Raw genomic sequence first — 22,022 nt, 5'->3', positions numbered from 1 at the left:
TTAATATAATATCAGAAATCAGAAATAAAGTATTTTTGTACAGATTAACTACTTGCACATAACACGTGTATTTCTTTAAGAGCTGACACGTGAAAACATGCTTTTCATACTTCATTTGCTGTGGTTCTCTGTTAAACCTGTTCGGTGGCTCACAGAAAGACGTGGCCAGATTATTTATTCACACTGGTAGTTTTCTACTGACTCAACCAGAAGGTATATAAGGTTTCAATGCCAGGAAGCAACTACCATGTAACCATGTACTTTGAGAAAAATGGATGTTTCAATTACATGGTGGTCCTTCTAGCTATGCCATTGTGTCAAATAAGCAGAGCTGTGCTATTGACCGATTTACTGCTGTTTTTGGTTTATTTTTATTCATTAGTGTTTTCTCAGAAACCCAGCTACCATCCAAGTATTGCCAAATAGTGCCCCCTCTTGCATTCACCAGCTAATGGAATAAAGGTACTTCAACAGAATTGGGTTTTAATTAGGGAAAATCTCCAGACTAGACTAACTTCAGGATATGACTAAGCATGAAGCAGATGAAGCAATAGCTAGATTTTTCTTTTTTGTTTTTTTAAAGAAATAATTTAATTTTTAAGTATTGATTATTTATTTTATATATTTTCTTATATTTACCACTAGTTGTTGCACTAAAGCACAAGAGTCTCAGACCAAAACAAATGCTTTGTATTCACCATGCCCTTCCCTTCAGTCACACCTCCCTCCTCACATTCATGTTCTCAACAAGATACCCAGGGAAAGTTGCTGCTAAACTTTTTCATCAGTTATCATTCCTTGCCTTTTTAGCTGAAGTAGGGTGTTGTTTTTCTTCTCTGTAGGAATATTTGGACAGTTGCTGTCACCTGAATATACATCACTGTCTTGTCTCTTGGGGTTGGCCAAAGTCTCCACAGGGCAGGATTAACACGCACACAACAAAGCACATCACAAACAGATGTTTTCTGCTCAGGGGCCTTTACTAAATAATATCTTTAGAATGAAATTAGTTGTTTGCAGTATTTTGAATGTTTATAATGTCAGATATAGAACCTTTAAGCCTATGACTCTTGGAAAAAAGTGCCAAGATCAATATTTTATTAACAATTTCCACACTCCTATGAAATGAAAACTTTACATACAAAAAACGTAGCCATTTTCATTATGACCAACCCAATATTTTATTACATTAATCCACATATGGAGTGTAAAGTGTGTTCCTACTCTCCCAAGGCAGTTCCACTTGCATGTAAAAACATTCAATATTTTTAGAGTATGTAAACTTGAATTATTCAACTCTGTTTAATCCTAAACATAGAATAAATCACCTGCTTTATGGCACTATCCAATCTTTCTTAATATATGGTAATATCCACTGACACGAGGTTTATTTACTTTGCCAGTCTGCCTTGACATGAATTTTGTGAATGTTTTTTCTTTTTTTTTTCTTCAAGTATTTATGTTTGCATGCCATTTTGCTGTATCTATATTGCACAGGAGCATATTATGGTCAAAGAGATCATGATTGTCACTCATGCAATAATTATTCTTCAGTACAGTATCAACTGGCTCCAAGGCCATCCTGACAGAGTAAACATCATATGTGCGTAACAAAAAACATTAAAAAAGAAAAAAATAGCTGAGTCTATGCATACACACCAGTGTTAGTGGTGTCGGAAATGGCTTATGCACAAGGAGTGTCAGTAAAGTGCATTAAAAGTTATAATGCCTGTGTGTAACATGCAGTGTTATACATACTAAGTACTGTCTCTATAAGAATATGGTGTATTGGCAAAGTTAATGAAAGCCAGCAAAAATTGGTGATGCTTGTGCTATTCTAAAAGACTAACAGTTTCAGTAACATTGTTATTGAAATGAAATTATGCTATACATATACAACAATTAACATACAACAATCAATAAACATACTGAATGGCAGACAGATGAAATCCAGTATTTGTTACAACACTTAAAATGTTAAATCCGGTACATGTACTAACATGTACATATCATTGCCAGCTTGTTTCCGTTTCTTAGTGCCTCTCTCTGCACTAAACTAAAGTAAATATTGCATAATATCCTTGCACATAATTAAGTTTAATCTAGCTAGAAAAGCAGCCGTAACATTTTTCTGAGAGCTGACCTTTGTTCATATTCTTGCCTATTTATCTCATGCAGCATTTTAAACAACCTTTAAATACAACCTTTGCTATAGCTAGTGGAGCCGTGCTTAGCAAGGCAAAAGTGAAATTAAAATGAGGCAAATAGTGTTTGACAACCGTAAACTCTTTAGAACACTTGACGAAGTGCACCTGTCATTTTGTTTAATAGACTGTATGTATGTATGTGTATGTATGACTGGGTGAAACAGGGACTATTCATAAAAGCAAATGACTTGGATATCTGTAACCTGTGCTGGAAAAAACAGCAACAATTCACGTTTGCTCCACAGCATTTTACTGTAGTTTATAGTCAGGTGTGTAGTGAACGTCATGGGAAACATTGGTCTATTCTGTCCAGTAACTAGTCACATAGCAACATAATACTGATTAAACGCAGCACACAGACTCATCTCAGAATTCTTACCACACTTTGATCTGTTCTGCTACTGTGCAATGATTCTGCTTTGGGTTGTAGTTTCAGTTCCTGCTAAAAAGTAAAACATGCTGATTCAACAGCAAATGTCTCAGTCCAATCAGCTGCTTTTATCAAACTGCTGTGTGCACAGAATGACCACATAGTGGTATCCTTCAGCTTTCATCTGTTATAAAGAAGCCCATCTTGGCCACAGACATTTCCCGCCTCAAACGCATCACCTCCCAAAACATCTGCTCCACTGTAAAAACAAGAGAAACAGAATTATTTGTATGTTTTTTCTAGATCTAGAAACGTGTAAAGGAGCTTCATTCCGCTGGACCCTATAGTAACACTCACCGTCCTGTCTGACCAGGCCCTGTTGGATGTATCTGATATAGGTGAAGAAGTTGCATACTGCTGTGATCTGGACAGAGGGAAAGAGAGAATTTGCATATCAAGTTAGTGCTAGTGACCTAAATAAACCAACCAAATCATACCCTAGAGAAAACTTAAAACACGTATTGGCTTTTCTTGTGTTACTGCAGACAAACAGACACAGGGAAAGAAGAGAGATGTGTACCCTAGCTCTGCTGGAGGGAGAGATGTAGTAATAACTCTCTTTATCTCCCAGTTTTATGCGATGTCGGCAGGGACGAGACAGTCCACTCAGCGCACACTTCCTGTTTCATCATACACACACACACATTTGTTAACACAGCTGTCACTCGGCCAGAATACATCCACAAAATAGAAATCATCCTAAAGATTTAAATATGTTTTATGTAGTGTTTTAATGACAACACAACACTGAAATGCAACAGAAAAAAACCAATACAAACCTTAATTAAAAAAAACTCACTCTCAAATGTTTGAGACATTTTTCTCAAGTCAGCATTAGAACAAAAAGGGGTTAACATGACAATGCATTCATAATGAGCTGAAGGTTAGATAGGAAAAATTCCACTGATGACACAGTGGATTGAACACTCTCAGTTAGGTCCAAGTAGTCAAACTGAACAGATACATTTTCAATGCAAAAACTGCACACCAAAAGTTGGGAAAAAAGAAGGGCAAAGAATACTGAATATTGACCCTGTGAAGCATGTTAGTGGCTGTGTTAGTGACATGACCGACTCCTAAAATCACTTACGTCTCTACTGGTGCTCGACAGCCACTGTGAAAACAACCCCATATCAAACTGTGATCAGACTGTGATTAATCAGAACAGATCAGAAACAAACAAAACCAAAACCATGTGAGGTACCAGCCCAGATTAAATGTCAGCATAATTATGTTGTTACAAGCATACATCTCTAATTATTAAGTATGAAATAACTGAAGAATTTGAGTCTGTAAGACAGCATTTGCTCCCCTGACGAAAATACATTCCAGTATTTCCAGTCTGGCACCTTTGGGGATAGGTTGAAAATGTATGTTGCAGGGTAACTTTCAGTGTGACTCACTTTCAGTGATTCAGACTCACACAAAACAAAGCATTGCATTAATTTTCTTTTGCAACATTATTAAAATGATTTTGTTGGGATCATTTTTCAAACATTAACATACAAACATTAAGATTGTTTTAAGATGATCACACAGCTTAGAGAGGATACCAAAGCAATAACAGAAGTATCATAATGAAAAGAAAAGCTGTCATGTGTGGTGTACATGACTCACTTGGGGCCTCCACAATCAATAGCTGAGGCCTTCACCATAGGCAGCGCTGTCATGGCAACAGGCTCAATAGTCAACGAGTTATTCTCCACTGCACTCTGAACTGACTGAGAAAGCTAGGGTAGGAGAGAGGGACAGGGAGAGAGAAAGGTTATTTCCACCAGTGTCCATTGTACACAAGTATATGCAAAACTTATGCTCACAAATTTGCATACTTCTGAGCGAGTGAAGGAGAGGCATGGCCCAATGTCCTCCCTGTAAATGCGGCTTATAAATGCAGTAGATCGATCCAGACTTGGAGCCTCCTTCCAAGACAAAAACTCAGCAAACAATACAGAGTCCAGCTAGAGAGAAAGAAACAATTGACCAAAGTTTTCTTTTATCATTGATTTCCTCTACACTGTTTGTATGAGATTGAAATACAGAAAAGGGAGCTAGCAAGTGAAATGAATAGCTAAACACAGAAGAACACAATTGCTCTTTCAAGAAATATAAGCCCAATGAAAATGAATACATTTGTTCATTAAATTTCTATATGCAGAAACATATAAGAAAGAAACATGAACTAAGCTACCAATCGATAGCAAAATTAAAAAAACATGGTAATAATTTAATTGTGTAGCCTGAACAGGGCAGATCTACATGAACAACCATGAACCAACAATAACCATTTCACTTAGAGCCTCCAGAAGACTGCAGTTCTCATAATCATAGCCACAAGCCCCCCTGCCTGGCAGTTACCTGCTGAGAATGTGGGCTTTCTCTCCTCTCTGCTGTGGTCAGTAGAGTTCATAAATCAGATTTAGAGTGTGAGCCAGACAAGACACAGAATCAGAGAGGGGAGAGCAGGAGCTAGAGAGAGAAAGAGAGAGAGAGAGAGAGAGAGAGAAAGAGAAAGAGAGAGAGAGAAGGAAAACAAAAGTGTCATCAGTAATAGTAAAGAACACAGGCAGACAGAAATAAGGGTAACAGTAGTAGAACTGGGAAGTGAAATCGGACGCATCATTAGGAGAGAGGTTAACAGAAAAAGAAAAAGATGAGTAAACGTGTGTCAGAAGAGGAAAAGGCAGAAACAGGTTTCAAGAAAGTGTGCACTCCATCCACAATCAGACTTGATCTAGCATCAGTCCTGGAGACTCTACACAAAAATGTGCACCCAATCTTTTAACTATTTTTCATCCCTGGTTTTATCACCAGTGTATTATGACTTGTGATACAAAAAACACATTTTTCTAAGTGCTTGTCAGCTGTTTGTGCCATGAAGTTCAAATTTTAACCTTAATCAAAGTTTCTTTAGTAGGTGGTAAAACAAACAATGCTTTTTGGCTGATTGATTTGCATGTCAGTCATATGGACATTTTCCTTTAAAATAGTACCTCTTTGTCTTCCCGGCTCATCTGTGTCGGTGCACTGGTTGGCTCCTGCATGAGGGGTGGTATGTTTAGGGTGGCACTTTTGTTGCGTGTGTGACCTCTGGGCCGAGACGATGCTGCTCTGGAGCCTGTAGACTGCAGCTGTGGGTGAAGTTGGCGGTTGGGGGACGAAGGAGTAGAGGTGAGTACCAGAGTCTTTAGGGCTGACACCTCCGCCTGTAGGACATCAATCTAAGAGAGGGGGAAATGCATTAAGACCAGCCTTGGAGGAAAAAAAAAAAAGATAAAAAGAGTATATATAACTGGAAGGAATATTTAGCGATATAAAGGTTACCTTGCCTTGTGCCTCCTTCAGTTGCTTTTCAGCTGTTGCTTGTTTTACGTTAGCTTCCCTTACCATCTTATGAGCCTCCTAAAGAAGAGATGCAAGGGCATGCATCAATAAGAGACAATGCTTTTTTTAAACAAAAACTGCTTTCAAACAAAAACTCACCTCAAAGAGACTGGCCGTCAATTCCTCTAGTTCCTGCTCTAGCTGATCCCTTATTTGAGATAATCGCTCACATTCTTCTCCCTTCAGCTTCAGTTCCTGTAGAGAATTGATTTTCTTTAAATTTTATTTTACCAGGTATATACTTAAATACTAAAGCTCACTGTGTATAAGGATAAATGAAGACATATGGTATAATGATAGTCCACCATTATTGGATGGTATGTGACGTACACTGTATCCTTAAAAATTTGAAGACACCAATTGAAATTACATTGTGCACATTCAGCTTGTACCATCTCTAAAAAATGACAAGAAATAAAATAAGACTCTTTGGAACAGCTTCACAGGAGCCAAAGGTCCATATACTCAAAAGCGTAGGCTATAAACCCCCCCATATTTGGGATTTACAGCATTCTCCAATCATTAATAGTGCAAAATATATAGGCTGTTATACAGCAGAAGGGCTGCATATAATGTATCTGACACTTAGAGAGATTGAGATAATTAAATGTCACTTTAAGAAAAGCACCACTGTAATGGACCATTGTAAAAGCAGAGTGATGTTTTAAATGCGCAAATATTCACAGCACCTTCTGGGCAGCATCCAACTGCTCTCTGAGGAACTCTGTGCCCTTTTCTCTGATTTCCAGAGATGAGCTCCGCAGGCGGGACACATTGTAGGTGTCTCCTCCATGTGCCCCTGACTCTTCTTGAAGCATTCCTTCTCCTTTGCTTTCCCCCACTACTACTTCAGGGTCTAGATCAGGCTCCAGATCTATCAACCTGTGGAGATAAAAAAATAAAATGGAGTTTGGGCAGTCTCTCTGCATTCATCAACCCACAAATAGTTAAACACCACTCAGTGAATGCTAGACTACATTCAGATCATCTTGGGAGTTGGACAGAACTTTATTACTCAGATGTGTTTTAATATACTTCTTGGGCAAGGTTTGCAAGACAGGAATTAAGTTTAGTCCTTTCAATGGAAAAATCACATAATTCATAATGTGTAACCCAGGACTAGGCTTAATCCCTGTCTGGGAAACCACCCCATAATTTAATAAACTAAACCCAAATGCCTAACATTTGTATGTATTTGTATGTAGAAGTAACTAAAACATAACACACCACGAGTTATGCAGTGCACTACACAGGTAGCAATGGGCTATTTGGGATTCCTCCATACAAATCAAAGAAGCGCAAATAGCTTAAGTGTATGAACAACAACAAACCACACGACACGAACGATCTTAAACCACAGATTAAATCTTATTCTCTAGACTGTCTCGAGTAAAACATGCGGCTAAGTTTAGGCTGAATTTTCGACTGGTATGTCACTATCCCCACCCTTACAGATTCCCTTCAGTCCCACACAGCAGCAGCATCCGCTCCAGAGAAAATAAAACACAAACCGCAGAAAATGCTCGGCCCGTCCTCAGCAGTATCCACCAGAACAACAGCTCAGATAACCCCCATGCTCCCCACGTAGCGTTGGAAGGCGAACAGATGAAAAACTGAGACTTTAATGTCTCTGAGTGTGTGTTTTTCTCCCTCTCTCAGTTGTGTTTCTGAATGTGGGATCGAGGCGTTGTAAACACGTCACGTGATCCTCAGGCGTCTCTCTCTCTCTCTCTCTCTCTCTCTCTCTCTCTCTCTCCACTCCTCGCGGCTGAGTCCTTAATTCGGGAAACGAGCCCTGCCGCCCCACCCACTCAACCCATTCACACTTTCTACTGTTATCTTTTCCACGACATACCAGAGCGCAAGTATGTATCCTTAATACTACAAAATTTACAATGCCCAGATATCAAGGTACACAATATATAAGCGTTTACTACATTGTTCCTCCGGTCTATTCTATCTATATCTATAGAGTTTAACCACACGTTTGATTGAGTAAAATTTAACACATACCTCAATTTTAATCTGAACTAAGTTTGGGGAATTGGCGACCTCTTTGGTCATAATGTGTAAATACATAAAACTTGCAGAAGAACATTTTAAAGATGGGTTGTGCTGTGTTCTGTTTCCATAGTTGGATTTTTCTGACAGTAGCAAGCATTTTGAACCAGTATTCTGAGGATATCCTCTACATTATGGAGAAATGTATCAAAAGTGCTCAATATACAAATTAAAAAACCTTGATACTTATTATCTAAGTAAGCCTATATATCAGAAGTCACACGAGGAACCAGAATAATTCAAGGGCACAGAACAAGTTCAGGGGAAAGAGAGGTGGTGTTCATACAACATTAGTTAATAATACTTTGCGTAAAAATAACCCATACATATCACTTTCATCAACAACACCAAAAAAAATTCTGTCCTTTATCAGTGAAGATACTTTGCAAAAGTTAAGATGGGTTATCATATATTTCATGAAATGGTGAATTGCCTGTTTTCCTAGAGTTAAAGGCAAATTATCCATCCAGAATCAGGCTTTGTATGTTTACACACACACACACACACACACACAAGTAATGTGTCTTTGGATAGGTTACAGAAACCTGGACATCCCAAACTGAATTTTATACAAACACACACACACACACACACCTGTAAATGTGTACACACAAACACACAGATATATAAGGTGCTAAATACAGTCTCTATGAGGCTACTTTTTAATTAGGAAAAGTAATTAGAAAAATTTTTAATTAGCACACAAATTTGATATCTGCAGCACCTACAAACCATGAAATGACAAAAGCCAGTCAATTTTATGTGGGTTGCCTAGGGACAGGTATTTAAATGAGTGTGCCAAGATAAGGTAACACAGAGAAAAACAAAATGAGCTCAGAAAAAATTGTACAGTGTGTATACGGCAAAATAAAGAAGGAAGCAGCTAGAGAACAAAGTGAGCATGATAAAAAAAAATGAAAAAAAAAACAGCATTTTTGCTCCTCACTCCTCTACACTTCTGACTGCTCAGGCATTTGATGTAAACAGACACCCCAACTCATTTAAAGGAAGATGCTCTAAAACTGGTTGTTCTGTCTAGGGCTGTTTAGACATGGTAAAAAAGTGCTATGTTGTTTGATCCTTGGGGTTCTGTGGCCAACACATGCTGACATGCTGGGCTAAAAGGCTGTAGGCTGAATAGGTGGATATACTATATAAAGGTGTTGATCACACAGAAACTGTTCATTCAGAATAAGGGATGGTTTTATGAGCCTTTTTTGTAGTCAGCTATTACAATGTTATTCCACTATTGCTCCAGCTGTAACATCCCTGCTTACAAACATTTACATCCGCACATCTTACCATCAGCCATCTCTTACCTTCCAACTGGACATCTCTCTTCTTTAGCTCTGCTGTGTTTGCTTTGTCTGTGATCTGAAAAGTTGTCTTTTCCAAAAAACGTGTGTGAGGAGTACACTGCAATTCCTGAGGTACCGGTCACCAGCACCTCATAGTCTGGACCCGATCTGGACACTGAAGGAGGTGAGGACGACAGCTGCACAGCATGAATCCCCTCAAAGGCATCCATCATCTACTTAGAGGTACTGATACAGTCCTGCGTTTCTGTCAGGATCTCTGACTCTGTCTACTGACCTCCATCATTCTCAGTTATCAGCATGTGCCTGAGTGCAACAAACAGAATGTCTATCTCTTAGAAGCATTCACACAAAGATAAAAGTAGTCCCTATTGCTGTTTATCACTTAAATGTCCAGTCAAGCCACAGGCAACATTGACATTCTTTTTTATTTCAATGTTAAGTCAATGTTAGTTTTCTGTGTATTTTGTTGCAATGTTTTTTATTCCTTTCTCTATCTTGTGTAAATATGACATGCCTATTATGCTATTTTTAGTGGTACTACCTTCATGAAGATAATATATACTCCATTCTCAAGTCATGAAAAGGGCATAGGATAGGACTGCAGAAATTCCCGCTTCAACCTCCTTGCATAGTGTAACAATTCAAGGCTACTGCTGATCTCCATTATACTTTGCCCTTGAGTGCAAGTTAATGTTTGTCTCCTCTTTGTGAGGCTTTAGAACATTAAGTAATGTACAGTGTTGTTGAGAGTTTGCCTCTTGTCAGAAGGTCTGCAGGTGTCATTTCCTGAAGGTGTTTGTTTTGTTAACATTTTTTCTGCACTGTAGAGAATATTCCTGGAATGCTTCTATGATATTCAAGTGTTCATTCTCACTTATGGTCAGTTAATTTGCCTTCTTTCATCTTCATGATGTAGTAAACAGTTTATTTTACTATTCGACACTTTGGCTGGTCATTTTGTTTTTTGCATCTTGCTCAATTTGCATTACAATACATTGGTCCCAAAGGTGCCCAGTGACTTGTGGCACCATACAACTTTATTTGTGGTGATAATATTTAAAATCTGCTGCTGTGCGCATGCAATTGTATTAATAATATAAAAATACAATATAAGTAGAATACAGAAAAAAGCACAAATTTAGCTAATTTAGGCACTGTCAGGTTTCTGGCATGGGCAGCCTTTAACATGTAAACCAGATTTGTCCCAGTCTTTCTTCTACAGTTAGAACTCTCAGAACAGCTAAATACTAATGAAAAACAGAACCCTACCTGTCGATCAGTTCTCATATGGTCGACACAGAGTACTGAGCAGCATTAACATCCAGACGGCTTGTCCTGCACAAGAGATTGTGGAAAAACAGACCAAGTCTCTCTCTCTCTCTCTCTCTCTCTCTCTCTCTCTCTCTCTCCATTGTCGAGCACAGGTTAATGAGAAACTTAACTGGGCCATAGGACAGTTAACATTTTCTCCACCAGGTGGTGATGCATGCTGTTTGTTGGCTGCTTTACACTGGTCACTAGTTCTCCTCTTCAACCCATTCATTATTATACACGAAGACTTCTTATTCATCCTTAAAATAGTACATTATATTATTGCATAATATTACTTCTTATATTGTCCGATTAATGGGATAAATGATGTTCTGCTTGTGTGTGTAGGCTACTTGGCAATGAGAGATTTAGTCAGATTACTAAACTACCACACTTCCCCACAATACCCCATTGTTGCTGAAAGCGATTAACATGTCAAGTGACCGGAGGTGTGGGCGTCCCTTTCCATTTTTCCATCCTCTCCTGCATCCCCAGCTCCGCTGCCACTCATGAAGGCTGTCAACATTAGTTTCATTAGGCACACTGAGTAGCTTTGAAACTGCCTTTCTTCATGTGATCAGTGTACCAACTGGTGTGGTGGTAAGTTTCTTATATGTTCATTACATTGGCTTGACTTAGACCACCACAGGTGAATTTCTCAGACTAAGAATAATTCTTTGACTGAACTACACTGCTGTAGAAATACTACCTTTAAAATTCAGACTTAAATAGCCACGAAGTTGTGACAAACAATGCTTGATTGACTAAAAGTTCTAGGACAAAAAATATTTGTTTCCCTTGTTTCTGTACACCTTCCACTTGGTCTCAAAATGAATCACAGTACTAATGATTCACTGATATAGTATGCCAGAAGTCATCAGCTGTATATATATGTGTGTGTGTGTGTGTGTCTTGTTTGTTGCTTTTACACAGTTCCAAAGGCAGAGCCCCAGGATCTTGTGGTGGGTGAAGGGCTTCTTTTGGGATAGAGATGACTGTAACATACTCTCGCAGGGTTGCAGATGCCCGGCTCGGCACCTTCTCTCACCTACTCTTGCGTTGGAAAGGCAGCATTTATAAGCTCCTATACAGAGAGCTGCTCATCTTTGTTCTGCTTTACTGCACGATCAGTATCCTCTACAGGTACAGGCAAACACCGCTACTCCTGCTGCTGCTTACACAATGTTTTCCAAGGAAAACCATATATCTGCTACTCTTTATATTATGTCAAAAATTTCAGGATAAATAGGCCAATAGAAATGCTAATGAATTACTCTTTCCACAAAAACATAACAACTCTACATGAAAGAGACATAAAATAGTTTAATGTTATCTCCTGAAGGTTTGTGGATTGTGGAACGGCTCTTAATATTATTGTCAATTATCACCAGTTCAGGGAATGGTCCACACCAGAAGTAGAGGACACAGTCCTGGCACAGTTTGATTATTTCCATACTCTAGCACACCATACTAAATTTAATATGAATTGGTACATAGATTTAATGGTACAACAACCAATTAACCTCCAAAATTAGCTGGAGTGTAGTACTCTACTGAACCAGAATGAACTATCCTTAAACTAAACAGATATATAGACATGTAACACTGGAATCAGACATGTTGTATCTAAATGTTGTTTATAGGGTCATTTTGGAAGAAGGACAGAGAAGGCAGTTTGAGAAGCTGGCCATCTATTGCGATCAATACGCACAGCTCATTCCTGTGTCCTTTGTATTAGGTGAGTGGATGTTACTCCACTTAATATCTGTGAGAGGGAAGTGACTTATCATGCCTGTATTCCAAGTATCACGTTTCATTCCTTTGTAATTTTAAATGACTGTTAATGGAACATTGTTCTCCAAATCATTTTGGGTCCTTTCTATTTGTCTGAAATAAGATCAATATTATTTTCAAATGATGTTTTAGTTAAATTTTCAGGCAGGCCCTTTATATTTTTCTGGTGAAACTCTGCAGCATTACATAAAAGTTCTTAAAGAACCATCTTAGTTTATCCATTTGTGTGGCTCTGTCATACATTGCTGTCTCTAACTGTAAATGATGATGTAAAGACAGTTGTACATGAGTGCTCTCAGATCTTTCTGAAACAATAACAGAAATCATATTTGAGTGATGATATTTATGAGGGTGAAGGAAGGACCAAGTATGTTCTTAAGTGGCCTAAAAGATGTACATGTTCATTGTGAATAGGTTTGTAAATCAGGAACAATGGCTTCATATTTATGCTCTCAATAATAGTAAATGTTTATGTAGTGTATTTATGCGGATGTTGGGCAGGTTTCTATGTGACTCTTGTGGTATCTCGCTGGTGGGGTCAGTTTGAGAGTGTCCCATGGCCAGATCGCATATCTGCGTTGGTGGGTGGTCATGTTCGGGGGGCAGATGAGGGAGCCAGACTGATCCGCAGGAGTTTAGTGCGCTATGCTAACCTCTCCGGGATCCTCATCTATCGCTCTATCAGTACGGCTGTCTACAAGAGGTTCCCCACCATGGAGCACCTGGTACAGGCAGGTATGCTTCGCCGACTCTGTTCCTACAGTTTTATATAATATTTGTATATAGAAACATATCTATTTCTGCTAATTTCTAATGTCAATCAACAATGCTGCAATTCACAGTTTCTCCTAGTGCTAACACAAATTGAATTATAAAAATAATTATTGGAATTCTAAGTTCTATTTGTAAATGTGATCAAATCTGTTTTTTTTCCCTGATGCTAAATGTTCTTCAGTTCTTTTAGAAATCATTATGGGTCTTTTCATTCTTGGCATGTCTTAAATTTCTTGTTTATTTACAACTTGTATCCTACTACTTAACTAAAAACTGTGAATAATATGTTTGAATTCTTTCATACACTTTTCTGCAGCCAGTTTGGTCAAAAACTAGCAGTACAGTTCAACACAAGTGGAGAGTAGTCAGAGAAGCAGATTCGTTCTTGTGTATCATCCAATCAGAAACACAGAATCAGTGGAACAACACAGAAGATTCTAGACCAAAATCCTGGTGTGTACCAGAATAAAATAGAGGGGCTAAATGACGTGGCCAAATGAATAGAGCTCTGTGGAATGCTGCTGCCGTGGTACCCCCCAGTGTCTGGTATTGAGACTCACCCAGGAAACAACAAGGATTAAGGGTCTGTTTCTTCAGAGACTTGGCTCCATTAACACAGAATTCAGAACTCAAACTTAAGGTCATGTCATAAACAGTTCAAACTGTTTACACAAAAACAGATAAATCTGTAGAAGACATTACCTTGGGCTTGTCTCGCTTGTCTCATTCCATCTCATTTCTCTCTCTCTCTCTCTCTCTCTCTCTCTCTCTCTCTCTCTTTCTCTCAGGGTTGATGACTGTAGAGGAGCTGAGACAGTTGGAGGATTTGCCATCTCCTCATAATAAATTTTGGGTTCCTTGTATGTGGTTTGTCAACCTGGCCCTCAGAGCAAGGACAGAGGGGCGCATCAACAACGACGTCGCACTCACTGCTATTCTAAATGTATGTTTGACAGCGGCTTGTGTAAGACGAAGTAGAAAGCTATTTTTGTAGGATGGTTTTGGACCTACAGAAAGGTGTTCAGTTTAATCTTATACATAACACTGAGGAGGTGTGCCATCACTGAATAAGAGGTTTTTCCAGATAGCACTGGCAGCCCAGCATGTGTTTTGTGTCTTTTCTTCCTTTTTAGGAGTTAAGTACATTGCGCTCTCAGTGCATGAAGCTGTACTGCTATGACTGGATAAGTCTTCCACTTGTGTACACTCAGGTCTGAACGATCGGTCTAGTGTAGTGCTTTACTAATATTAACATAACCACCAAGAGAAATCAATGAAAAGATTGTAATTAGAATTGGAATTTGCTAATGTTACCCAATTAGTAGGTCAAAATGTTTAAGTGGAAAAAAGAATTATTTGATTCACACATTTAATAATGCAATATAATGCAAAATAAAAATGTTCTACAGTGCTGTGCACAAGTCAGAGATCACCCTTCTAATCATTTTCATATAGCAGCTGTCCTTCACATTGTGTGAACATGTTATGAGGAATTGACCCAAATAAATGCTCCAAAATTAGGTAATGTCTTTTTTCGAGGACAGTGATGATAGATAGACAAATAAGATTTTCTTATCATCTGGTGGTCTGATTTTTTTGCACAGTACTTTATGTTCTAGTCTAAACTAATCGGTACCCTGTAAGCTCACATATTAGCTATCTCTGCCATTTTACACAGGTTGTAACTGTGGCTGTGTACAGTTTCTTCTTGGCTTGTATTATTGGTCGGCAGTTTCTTGACCCCACCCAAGGTTACCCAGGTCATGACCTCGACTTCTACCTTCCACTCTTCACCTTGCTACAGTTTTTCTTCTATGTTGGCTGGCTCAAGGTTTGTGCTAATATGTGCAGTCACACTACATGACCCAATCTGGCAAACGTGGAAAAGCCCCAGCATATTTTCTAGATAATAACAATCTAGCAAATAGGTCTAAGAAGTCTTACAGTTGTTTGATAATGGCCTGGCTTTGTCCTTCATGCAACTCGGTAATGGCATTTAATAAATTGTGTAACTACAGGTGGCAGAGCAGCTCATCAATCCGTTTGGCGAAGACGATGATGACTTTGAGACAAACTGGCTGGTGGACCGCAATTTACAGGTATCTTCTTAATTATTGAAATATGATGTCTGCAATTAGATCACCACCCTTTTCCCTCTCTCATTTCCTTCTAATACTACAGCCGTAGAACCCTGATGAAGATTAGGATGCATTAATATGATGTCAAATTAAAGAGCACAAAATAACATGTTATCTGAAATAAAATTTTCTTTCTTTTTGTCTCTCAGGTGTCTCTGCTGTCAGTTGATGATATGTATGATCTAGTTCCAGTAGTAGAGAGGGATAGATACTGGAATGAATCAGAGCCCCAGCCTCCTTACACAGCCGCCAGCGCTGAACACCGAAAACCCTCTTACATGGGTTCTGCTTTGGACATCAGGTAAACGTTCTGTAATACAGTTAACAATAGACTGCTCAGAAGCCCAAACATTGAAAACTGATATTTAACTATTATTTTGATGTCTTTTGGGGATACTAATATTAATATTCTTACATATTACATTCATTTTCATTTTATATATAAATATCCATTAAAGGGCGGCACGGTGGTGCAGCAGGTAGTGTCGCAGTCACACAGCTCCAGGGGCCTGGAGGTTGTGGGTTCGATTCCCGCTCCGGGTGACTGTCTGTGAGGAGTTGGTGTGTTTCCTCCGCGTGTGTCCGCGTGGGTTTCCTCCGGGTGCTCCGGTTTCCTCCCACAGTCCAAAAACACACGTTGCAGGTGGATTGGCGACTCGAAAGTGTCCGTAGGTGTGAGTGAATGTGTGTGTGTCTGTGTTGCCCTGTGAAGGACTGGCGTCCCCTCCAGGGTGTATTCCCGCCTTGCGCCCGATGATTCCAGGTAGGCTCTGGACCCCCCGCGACCCTAAATTGGATAAGCGGTTACAGATAATGGATGGATGGATGGAATATCCATTAAAAGTTTCAGCCGTAAGAAGACACAATGGGATCAATTGCAATTACTCACAGCAAATTGTGCAATAAATTAGTTTTTTTTTATCAACAGCCCAGTAAAATGTGTGCTAGCTGACTATATTTGGTGGATGTTAGTTTCTGCTTGTGAAATTGTTTTATGTTACTCTCTCTCAGTGTTCCCAAAGAGGAGATGGAGTTTCAGCACAATCTGGAGCAGATCAAGGAGCATGAAGAGGCCAACCACTCCACTCCTCTCCTGGGCAGTCTGAGTCGTCTTTTGGGTGTGCAGTCTCCCAGTTTCCCTCGCTCCACTCCTCCCTCCAGGGTTTCTTTGCTGCGTCGCCGACCTCGTGCTCCTCTCAGCCGCTTCCCACTGTACCTTCATAACGAGGCAACTGCCAACACTGGCCATGCTCACAACCCCTCAGAACGGGACATGGCTGAGTACAGCTTCTCCTCCATGCCCCTTTACGAAAGACCTGGCTTCTATAGCTGTCCACAGACACCTATCCATTGCGTTCCCCCACCTATCCTCAGACCTCGCCCACCCAGAAGGCCACAGGGTGACCTGGCACAAAGTTCCAGCTCCCTGGCTCACCCACTGCTGGAGTCACAGCAGCTGCCTCCTCCAGATACTCCAAGTCAAATCCCACCTCCTCCATCCTCTGCATTTCCCTGGGTTGGAGGTGATCGGGAACACCCGCCTGCTCCTGCTTTCTCATTCCCTGACCCACTACCAAAACCTCGGCCCACTCAGGGACTCCTGTCCCATCGTCCTTTGCCCCCTCGTCTGTCTCTCGACACCCCTCCCCCATTGGATGGCCAGCCAGGACCTCCAAGTGCTCGTGGAGGAGGCGAGAGGGTGTTCTCTTTCACCCCTCCTTCACGGAATCCCATCCAGGCCAGTACAAGCTCAGGGTGTGTAAACCTTCCTAGTGCGACTAACAGCATAAACAACCTCAACAGCACTGGTAGCCTCTACAATAGCACAGGACTTGCAAGCAGCTCAGCAAACATCTTACGGCCAATCAACAGAAGCACCACAACACTAACCAACACAGCTAACACTGTTGCTCCTGCTGCGACGGCAACACCACAAGCAACCAGTCAACACAACTCACCCAATGATTCTGGGATTTCACTCTCTGAGGGTGATTTGATGGGCGGGTTGGTGCAGAGTGGGACAGTGAAAGCCAATGGAGTGAGGGAACAATACTGAGGAAGATGAAGGGTGTCCCACAGTCTCCAGTATGACCAATATACCACAGCATCAGGCTTAGTGAACAATTCTATGGAAGTCTGTTAATATTCGGGAGCATTTTTCACAGCGTTGACAAGCAACCATTGGAAAACTATGTGATAAATATGACAGCTAATGCAAAAGGAACATGAGGAAGATTGAAATGTCTGAAATGGAAGATGGGAAACACTGATGCTCAAATCTGATAATAATAAAAAATAATAATACATTTTATTTATGTAGAGTTTTCAAGAAGCCAGAGTATTAATTTATCTATGAAGAGCAGGCAGACAGATGTATATATATATATAAAAGGTCTTTGAAAGTTCAAAGTATTAATTTGTACCCATGCTCTGTTAGAAATATGCACAAACAATTACAAAAATAGCAATTTTAAACCCAGTTAGAGGAGCACAGATAATAACTAAAATGTAAAAACATGAAAATTTCAGATTTCAGCTGTATATTGTATCGTTTTATATATCTATAAATATAGTATCTATAGCTGTCTTAGAAGAGAAAGGGAATCAGCAGTGCCTTGAAATTAAAGAAGAATAGCTAGCTCTTGTCAAAAAGTGTCAAAATCCAATAACTATGCATTGTTGTTCTGAGTGTTTAGTCATGTTCTACATGTAGTTGATTGTTTTTTAAATGGTAGCTTAATATACACTTTTGGGAACCATATATACAAACATTCTTAATGTTGGCATCAATACAACACTTTCAGGTGTTTTCTCCCAAATTTTTTAAATGATCATTTTATGAGATATTGTGATGCAGCTAAGGTCGAAAGATTTGGGGAAAACATCTAACTGTGATTTTCTGACCAGTGTTATGATGGCAATATCAATATAATTCATTTGGACTTATTAAACTCCAAGCTTGCTTTTCATTGCATCAACTTGTTGAATGCCTGAAAGCAGAATTTTCTGACTGCAGTTTAAAAACTTTGTGTTATTAGGTTATATTTCCCCACCTAAAGCTTAATGATAACACTGAAAAAAAGTAATTTCTAAAAATTCATAGTTTTTGCAAGCACTTTCAGTATTGTGATTTTGATATAATTGTTCAGTTAGCACAGTAGCTGAAAAAGCCATGACTCTTATGCACTCTGACATATGAGTGAAGTACACCCCACATCAGTGTAATTTTACTTCACACAAAATAACATTTTAAGACAGGTTCTTCTTGGTGAAGTCTACAGTTGTTGTACTCTGAAACAATGTGTATGCCCAGCAGTACATTCATGAAGTTGTATTGATTTATGGTTACCTTAACAAAACAAATAACAGTAAAGTATTTAAGTAGCAAAATATTTTCTCTTTTTATAAATTTGTAGAGTGATATCCTACTGGTTTGCCTTGATTCCAACTTTTTTTCAGTATTGGAGATAAAATCATACCAATACCTCCCCCTAGTGGACAACTGTCAATCTGCTAAATATGAGTATCTGTGTTACATAGTCAAGTCAACATGTTATTCAGCACATTTGTTAAAGGTGTGTGCTAAAGCTATAAGCATCTGTATAAAATTATAATAATGAAGCTTTTTAAATACACCCATATAATTGGGAAACAGTGTTTGTAATTTAGGCCGACTTTTGCTGGATTTGGTTTCGTCAACACGGATTGTTGGTAAAAGTATGAAAGCGTAAAACCTCTCCGGTCCAATGGAGGGCGACACTCACTTTTTCGTAACGGTTGAAACTGTGACGTTTGGGAGACTTCTATAGCTGTCCACTAGGCGCTTCGAGCTCTGGCTGTGTCCCAATCTGCTCCCTGTTACACACTACAGCACTACGAGTGTGCAGAGGGGATATTTGATATTAGGTTATGGTTCTGTGACCGCGGAATTCAAACAACTGGGAAACTCAGTAGACAGTTTTAAAACAGACAGTTTATAAACACGAACTCGTGGTGCAGAGTCTTCTTTATCAGAGCAGAGTTTAACTCCTGAATCCATAACTTTTCTCTCTCTGTACGACTTTGTTTCTCTGAACTGAACCGTGGAGTTGTGGGGCTTAGGAAATGGACTCTGAGTCTCTCAGCACTGTGTTCTTCGACCTGGAGACCACTGGTCTGGGTATGTCAGCAACCTGCCACAACATTACGTACACTATACAAAGCAGGGTTTTTTTTTTTAAGAGAAAATGTCATACAGAGTCTCTGGACTGGGCATTAGGGAAATAAAATGACTTCCAAGCTATATTTTGTATTCACGTGTGCTTGATTTATGCCCGTAGTCTCTTACCCGAGTAAGCAAACAGCAATTCAGCATGTTTTATATGAATATAAGTCAAATAAAACTGGGCTCAGCACTGCAGAAACGGCACTATGTAACTTTTGTGGTCAGTCTATTGTAAATGTTGATCTATATCTAGGTGGATGTTGTGGTGCAACAGTGGGCTTTGTTAACTGTAAGGTACTAAAAAGGTGAAAAACAATATAGTTCTAGAGCTACACTTAATATATATCAGCAGAACTTTCTTTCTTTCTTTCTTCGCATCGTCCCCTCTCCACCTTTAGGGGTGGGTGTTTGTTGTGTTGTCACAACTAATAGGTTTGTTAAGATATCATCCTTGATGTAGTGTTTCCATGAAAAATATCTGGTCATATGAATTCTCATTCGGACACAGGCCAGCTGTCATTAGCCAGGCTTCACTGGAGTTACAGAATGTGGCCCAGAGATAGTAAGGTCCACAACACACCTGACATGTGTCACATTTAAGGTGGACCTGTGGCTGAGTTGGTGCTAAGCAATCACTGGCATTCACAGTCAAATGTGGGGCATAAGAGAATTGCAGGTGTGCCCCGTTTGGACCATATATACTTTGCTATCTGAGCATTGCCAAAGCTGAGTGACAATTAAACAAAAGGTGAAAGATTCCCATGTACATCCCAAAAACTAGAGCCCAGAACAATACATTTGAGAATGAAACATGAATATGAGCACAACACTATGATAAAAACATTCGCAATCCTTCTGTGCTTGTGATTCACGATGGTCGATTGTAAGTTGGAGATTAATCCTCAAAAATCTTAAAAATTAGGGATGTAGATTTTTCACATTGTGCTAGTTTAGACAACATATTTTAGCCCTACCCTGTGTCTGTCATAACATGCATCATCCCTTTCATTCAGGGCCTTCTTGTGATATAGTTCAGCTGGCAGCTGTTAGTGGAAGTCACACATTGAACCTCTTCATGCTCCCCCGCTGCAGGATGGAGCCTGAAGCCTCCAGAGTCACAGGCTTCAAAGTTCGCAGACATCGGCTCTTCCTGCACCACAGACCAGTGCTCACTAACTCCCTGAAAGAAGCCCTCGTGTCCTTTATAACCTTCCTTAGCATGTTTGGGCGCCCACTTTTGGTGGGCCACAACATTCGCCGCTTTGACTGCCTTGTGTTAGCTCGAGCTTTGGAGGAATTTGGCTTAAAAGCAATCTTCCAGGCAGGAGTGGTGGGCTTCCTGGACAGTCTCCCTTTGGCTCGCCAGCTTCTCAGGGATAGTGGTGTCCAGAGTTTCAAACAGGAGAACCTGGTTAAGACTGTACTTGGGATTTCCTATGCAGCTCACAATGCACTGGCTGATGTAGAAGCCCTGCAGAAGCTTTACTGGTCCCTGAGACCAACAGCCAGTCAAATTCAGCAGCACATATTCAGTCTGGACTCAGTCAAAGTCACAGTCACAGTCAAACCTGCCAGACCGCCAGCTCAGGGTAACTTATGTCAGCATTTTCAGAAGGCAGTGAAAATTGTAGTGGACAGCGGTGAAGTCCAAGGATTCGGGTGTTGGACCAAAATAAATAAATAAATGTTTAGTAAATTTGGACAGCAATATAGAGGTCTAACCTTGATTTAATGGTTCTGCTATTAAACATGTAAGAAAAAAGCTGCTAATTATCTTGGTTATGACACTTACCTCTAGCAGATTCCAGAATGAGGGATTGATGATAATAAAACACCTACCTTTGATAGGCATACATTGTTAAGAGATATTGTATACATTTGTATCTGTTTTTAAGTATATTTTTTGAAATTTGTATATTTCAATAAAATTGTATTTATTTATAGTGTGTATTTATGCATGCTGTGCTCATTTGACTGGAATAAATCCAGCGTTTTTCAAAGGGTTTTAAAAGTAAATTGGAATTAAAATATACAGTACCGCCAAAAAAAAGCATTTGGATGGTAAGTTCTCACCTTTCAAATCCAATACTCGAATGATCCACTACTGCTTGTTTTTTTATAGATATTTGTATCCTTAGTGTTTTTTTTTTTTTATCATATAATGTCCTGATTCACCCTGTGTTTAAACAGTGTCTCAGGTTTGAGGTTTTCACAGCTGCGCTTAGTAGCATACTCTGAGTGTTTTCTGCCATCTGCCATGTTTGATTTAGTGGTAAATGTGTCTTTCTCTTAAATATTTTGTTAAACACTTTAGGAAGTAACACATTTTTAAGGTGACTCTTTAAGTGGGGCGAGTAAATTTTAAGCCACTGGCCATTGGTAGCATTGATGGAGTGTATATAC

At 39.5% G+C, this 22,022-nt stretch overlaps 3 protein-coding genes across 5 annotated transcripts; 2 read left to right on the top strand and 1 right to left on the bottom strand.

Moving 5' to 3' along the window:
- Positions 1-1,015: 1,015 nt before the first annotated feature.
- rab3il1 (RAB3A interacting protein (rabin3)-like 1) lies at positions 1,016-7,731 on the bottom strand. 2 transcript variants are annotated; one of them, XM_066667880.1, is made up of 11 exons: positions 7,530-7,731; positions 6,708-6,900; positions 6,118-6,213; positions 5,959-6,036; positions 5,628-5,855; positions 4,467-4,595; positions 4,255-4,367; positions 3,728-3,751; positions 3,158-3,257; positions 2,935-3,001; positions 1,016-2,836 (listed from the first exon to the last, which is right to left on the bottom strand). In XM_066667880.1, the coding sequence occupies exons 2-11, from the start codon at positions 6,834-6,836 to the stop codon at positions 2,751-2,753; spliced, it is 1,050 nt and encodes a 349-aa protein (XP_066523977.1). In that variant the 5' UTR covers positions 6,837-6,900; positions 7,530-7,731; the 3' UTR covers positions 1,016-2,750. The 2 variants fall into 2 exon arrangements, with proteins under 2 accessions (XP_066523977.1, XP_066523978.1); XM_066667881.1 differs by lacking the exon at positions 3,728-3,751.
- A 3,457-nt stretch (positions 7,732-11,188) lies between these two features.
- Positions 11,189-17,634, top strand: best1 (bestrophin 1). The gene is made up of 9 exons (XM_066667879.1): positions 11,189-11,309; positions 11,643-11,852; positions 12,353-12,447; positions 13,005-13,238; positions 14,066-14,220; positions 14,956-15,108; positions 15,296-15,376; positions 15,565-15,716; positions 16,427-17,634. Exons 2-9 carry the CDS (start codon positions 11,701-11,703, stop codon positions 17,469-17,471), a joined length of 2,067 nt encoding a protein of 688 aa, XP_066523976.1. The 5' UTR covers positions 11,189-11,309; positions 11,643-11,700; the 3' UTR covers positions 17,472-17,634.
- A 1,570-nt stretch (positions 17,635-19,204) lies between these two features.
- Positions 19,205-21,478, top strand: plex9.2 (PML-like exon 9.2). 2 transcript variants are annotated; one of them, XM_066669932.1, is made up of 2 exons: positions 19,205-19,574; positions 20,633-21,478. In XM_066669932.1, exons 1-2 carry the CDS (start codon positions 19,520-19,522, stop codon positions 21,301-21,303), a joined length of 726 nt encoding a protein of 241 aa, XP_066526029.1. In that variant the 5' UTR covers positions 19,205-19,519; the 3' UTR covers positions 21,304-21,478. The 2 variants fall into 2 exon arrangements, with proteins under 2 accessions (XP_066526029.1, XP_066526030.1); XM_066669933.1 differs by lacking the exon at positions 19,205-19,574 and adding an exon at positions 20,368-20,502.
- Positions 21,479-22,022: the final 544 nt, after the last annotated feature.

Source organism: Hoplias malabaricus, chromosome 4, assembly GCF_029633855.1.
Source record: "Hoplias malabaricus isolate fHopMal1 chromosome 4, fHopMal1.hap1, whole genome shotgun sequence".
Classification (NCBI taxonomy): Eukaryota; Metazoa; Chordata; class Actinopteri; order Characiformes; family Erythrinidae; genus Hoplias; species Hoplias malabaricus.
The sequence above is the reverse complement of the archived record's forward strand: the minus strand, read 5'-3'. Positions and strand labels throughout refer to the sequence as shown.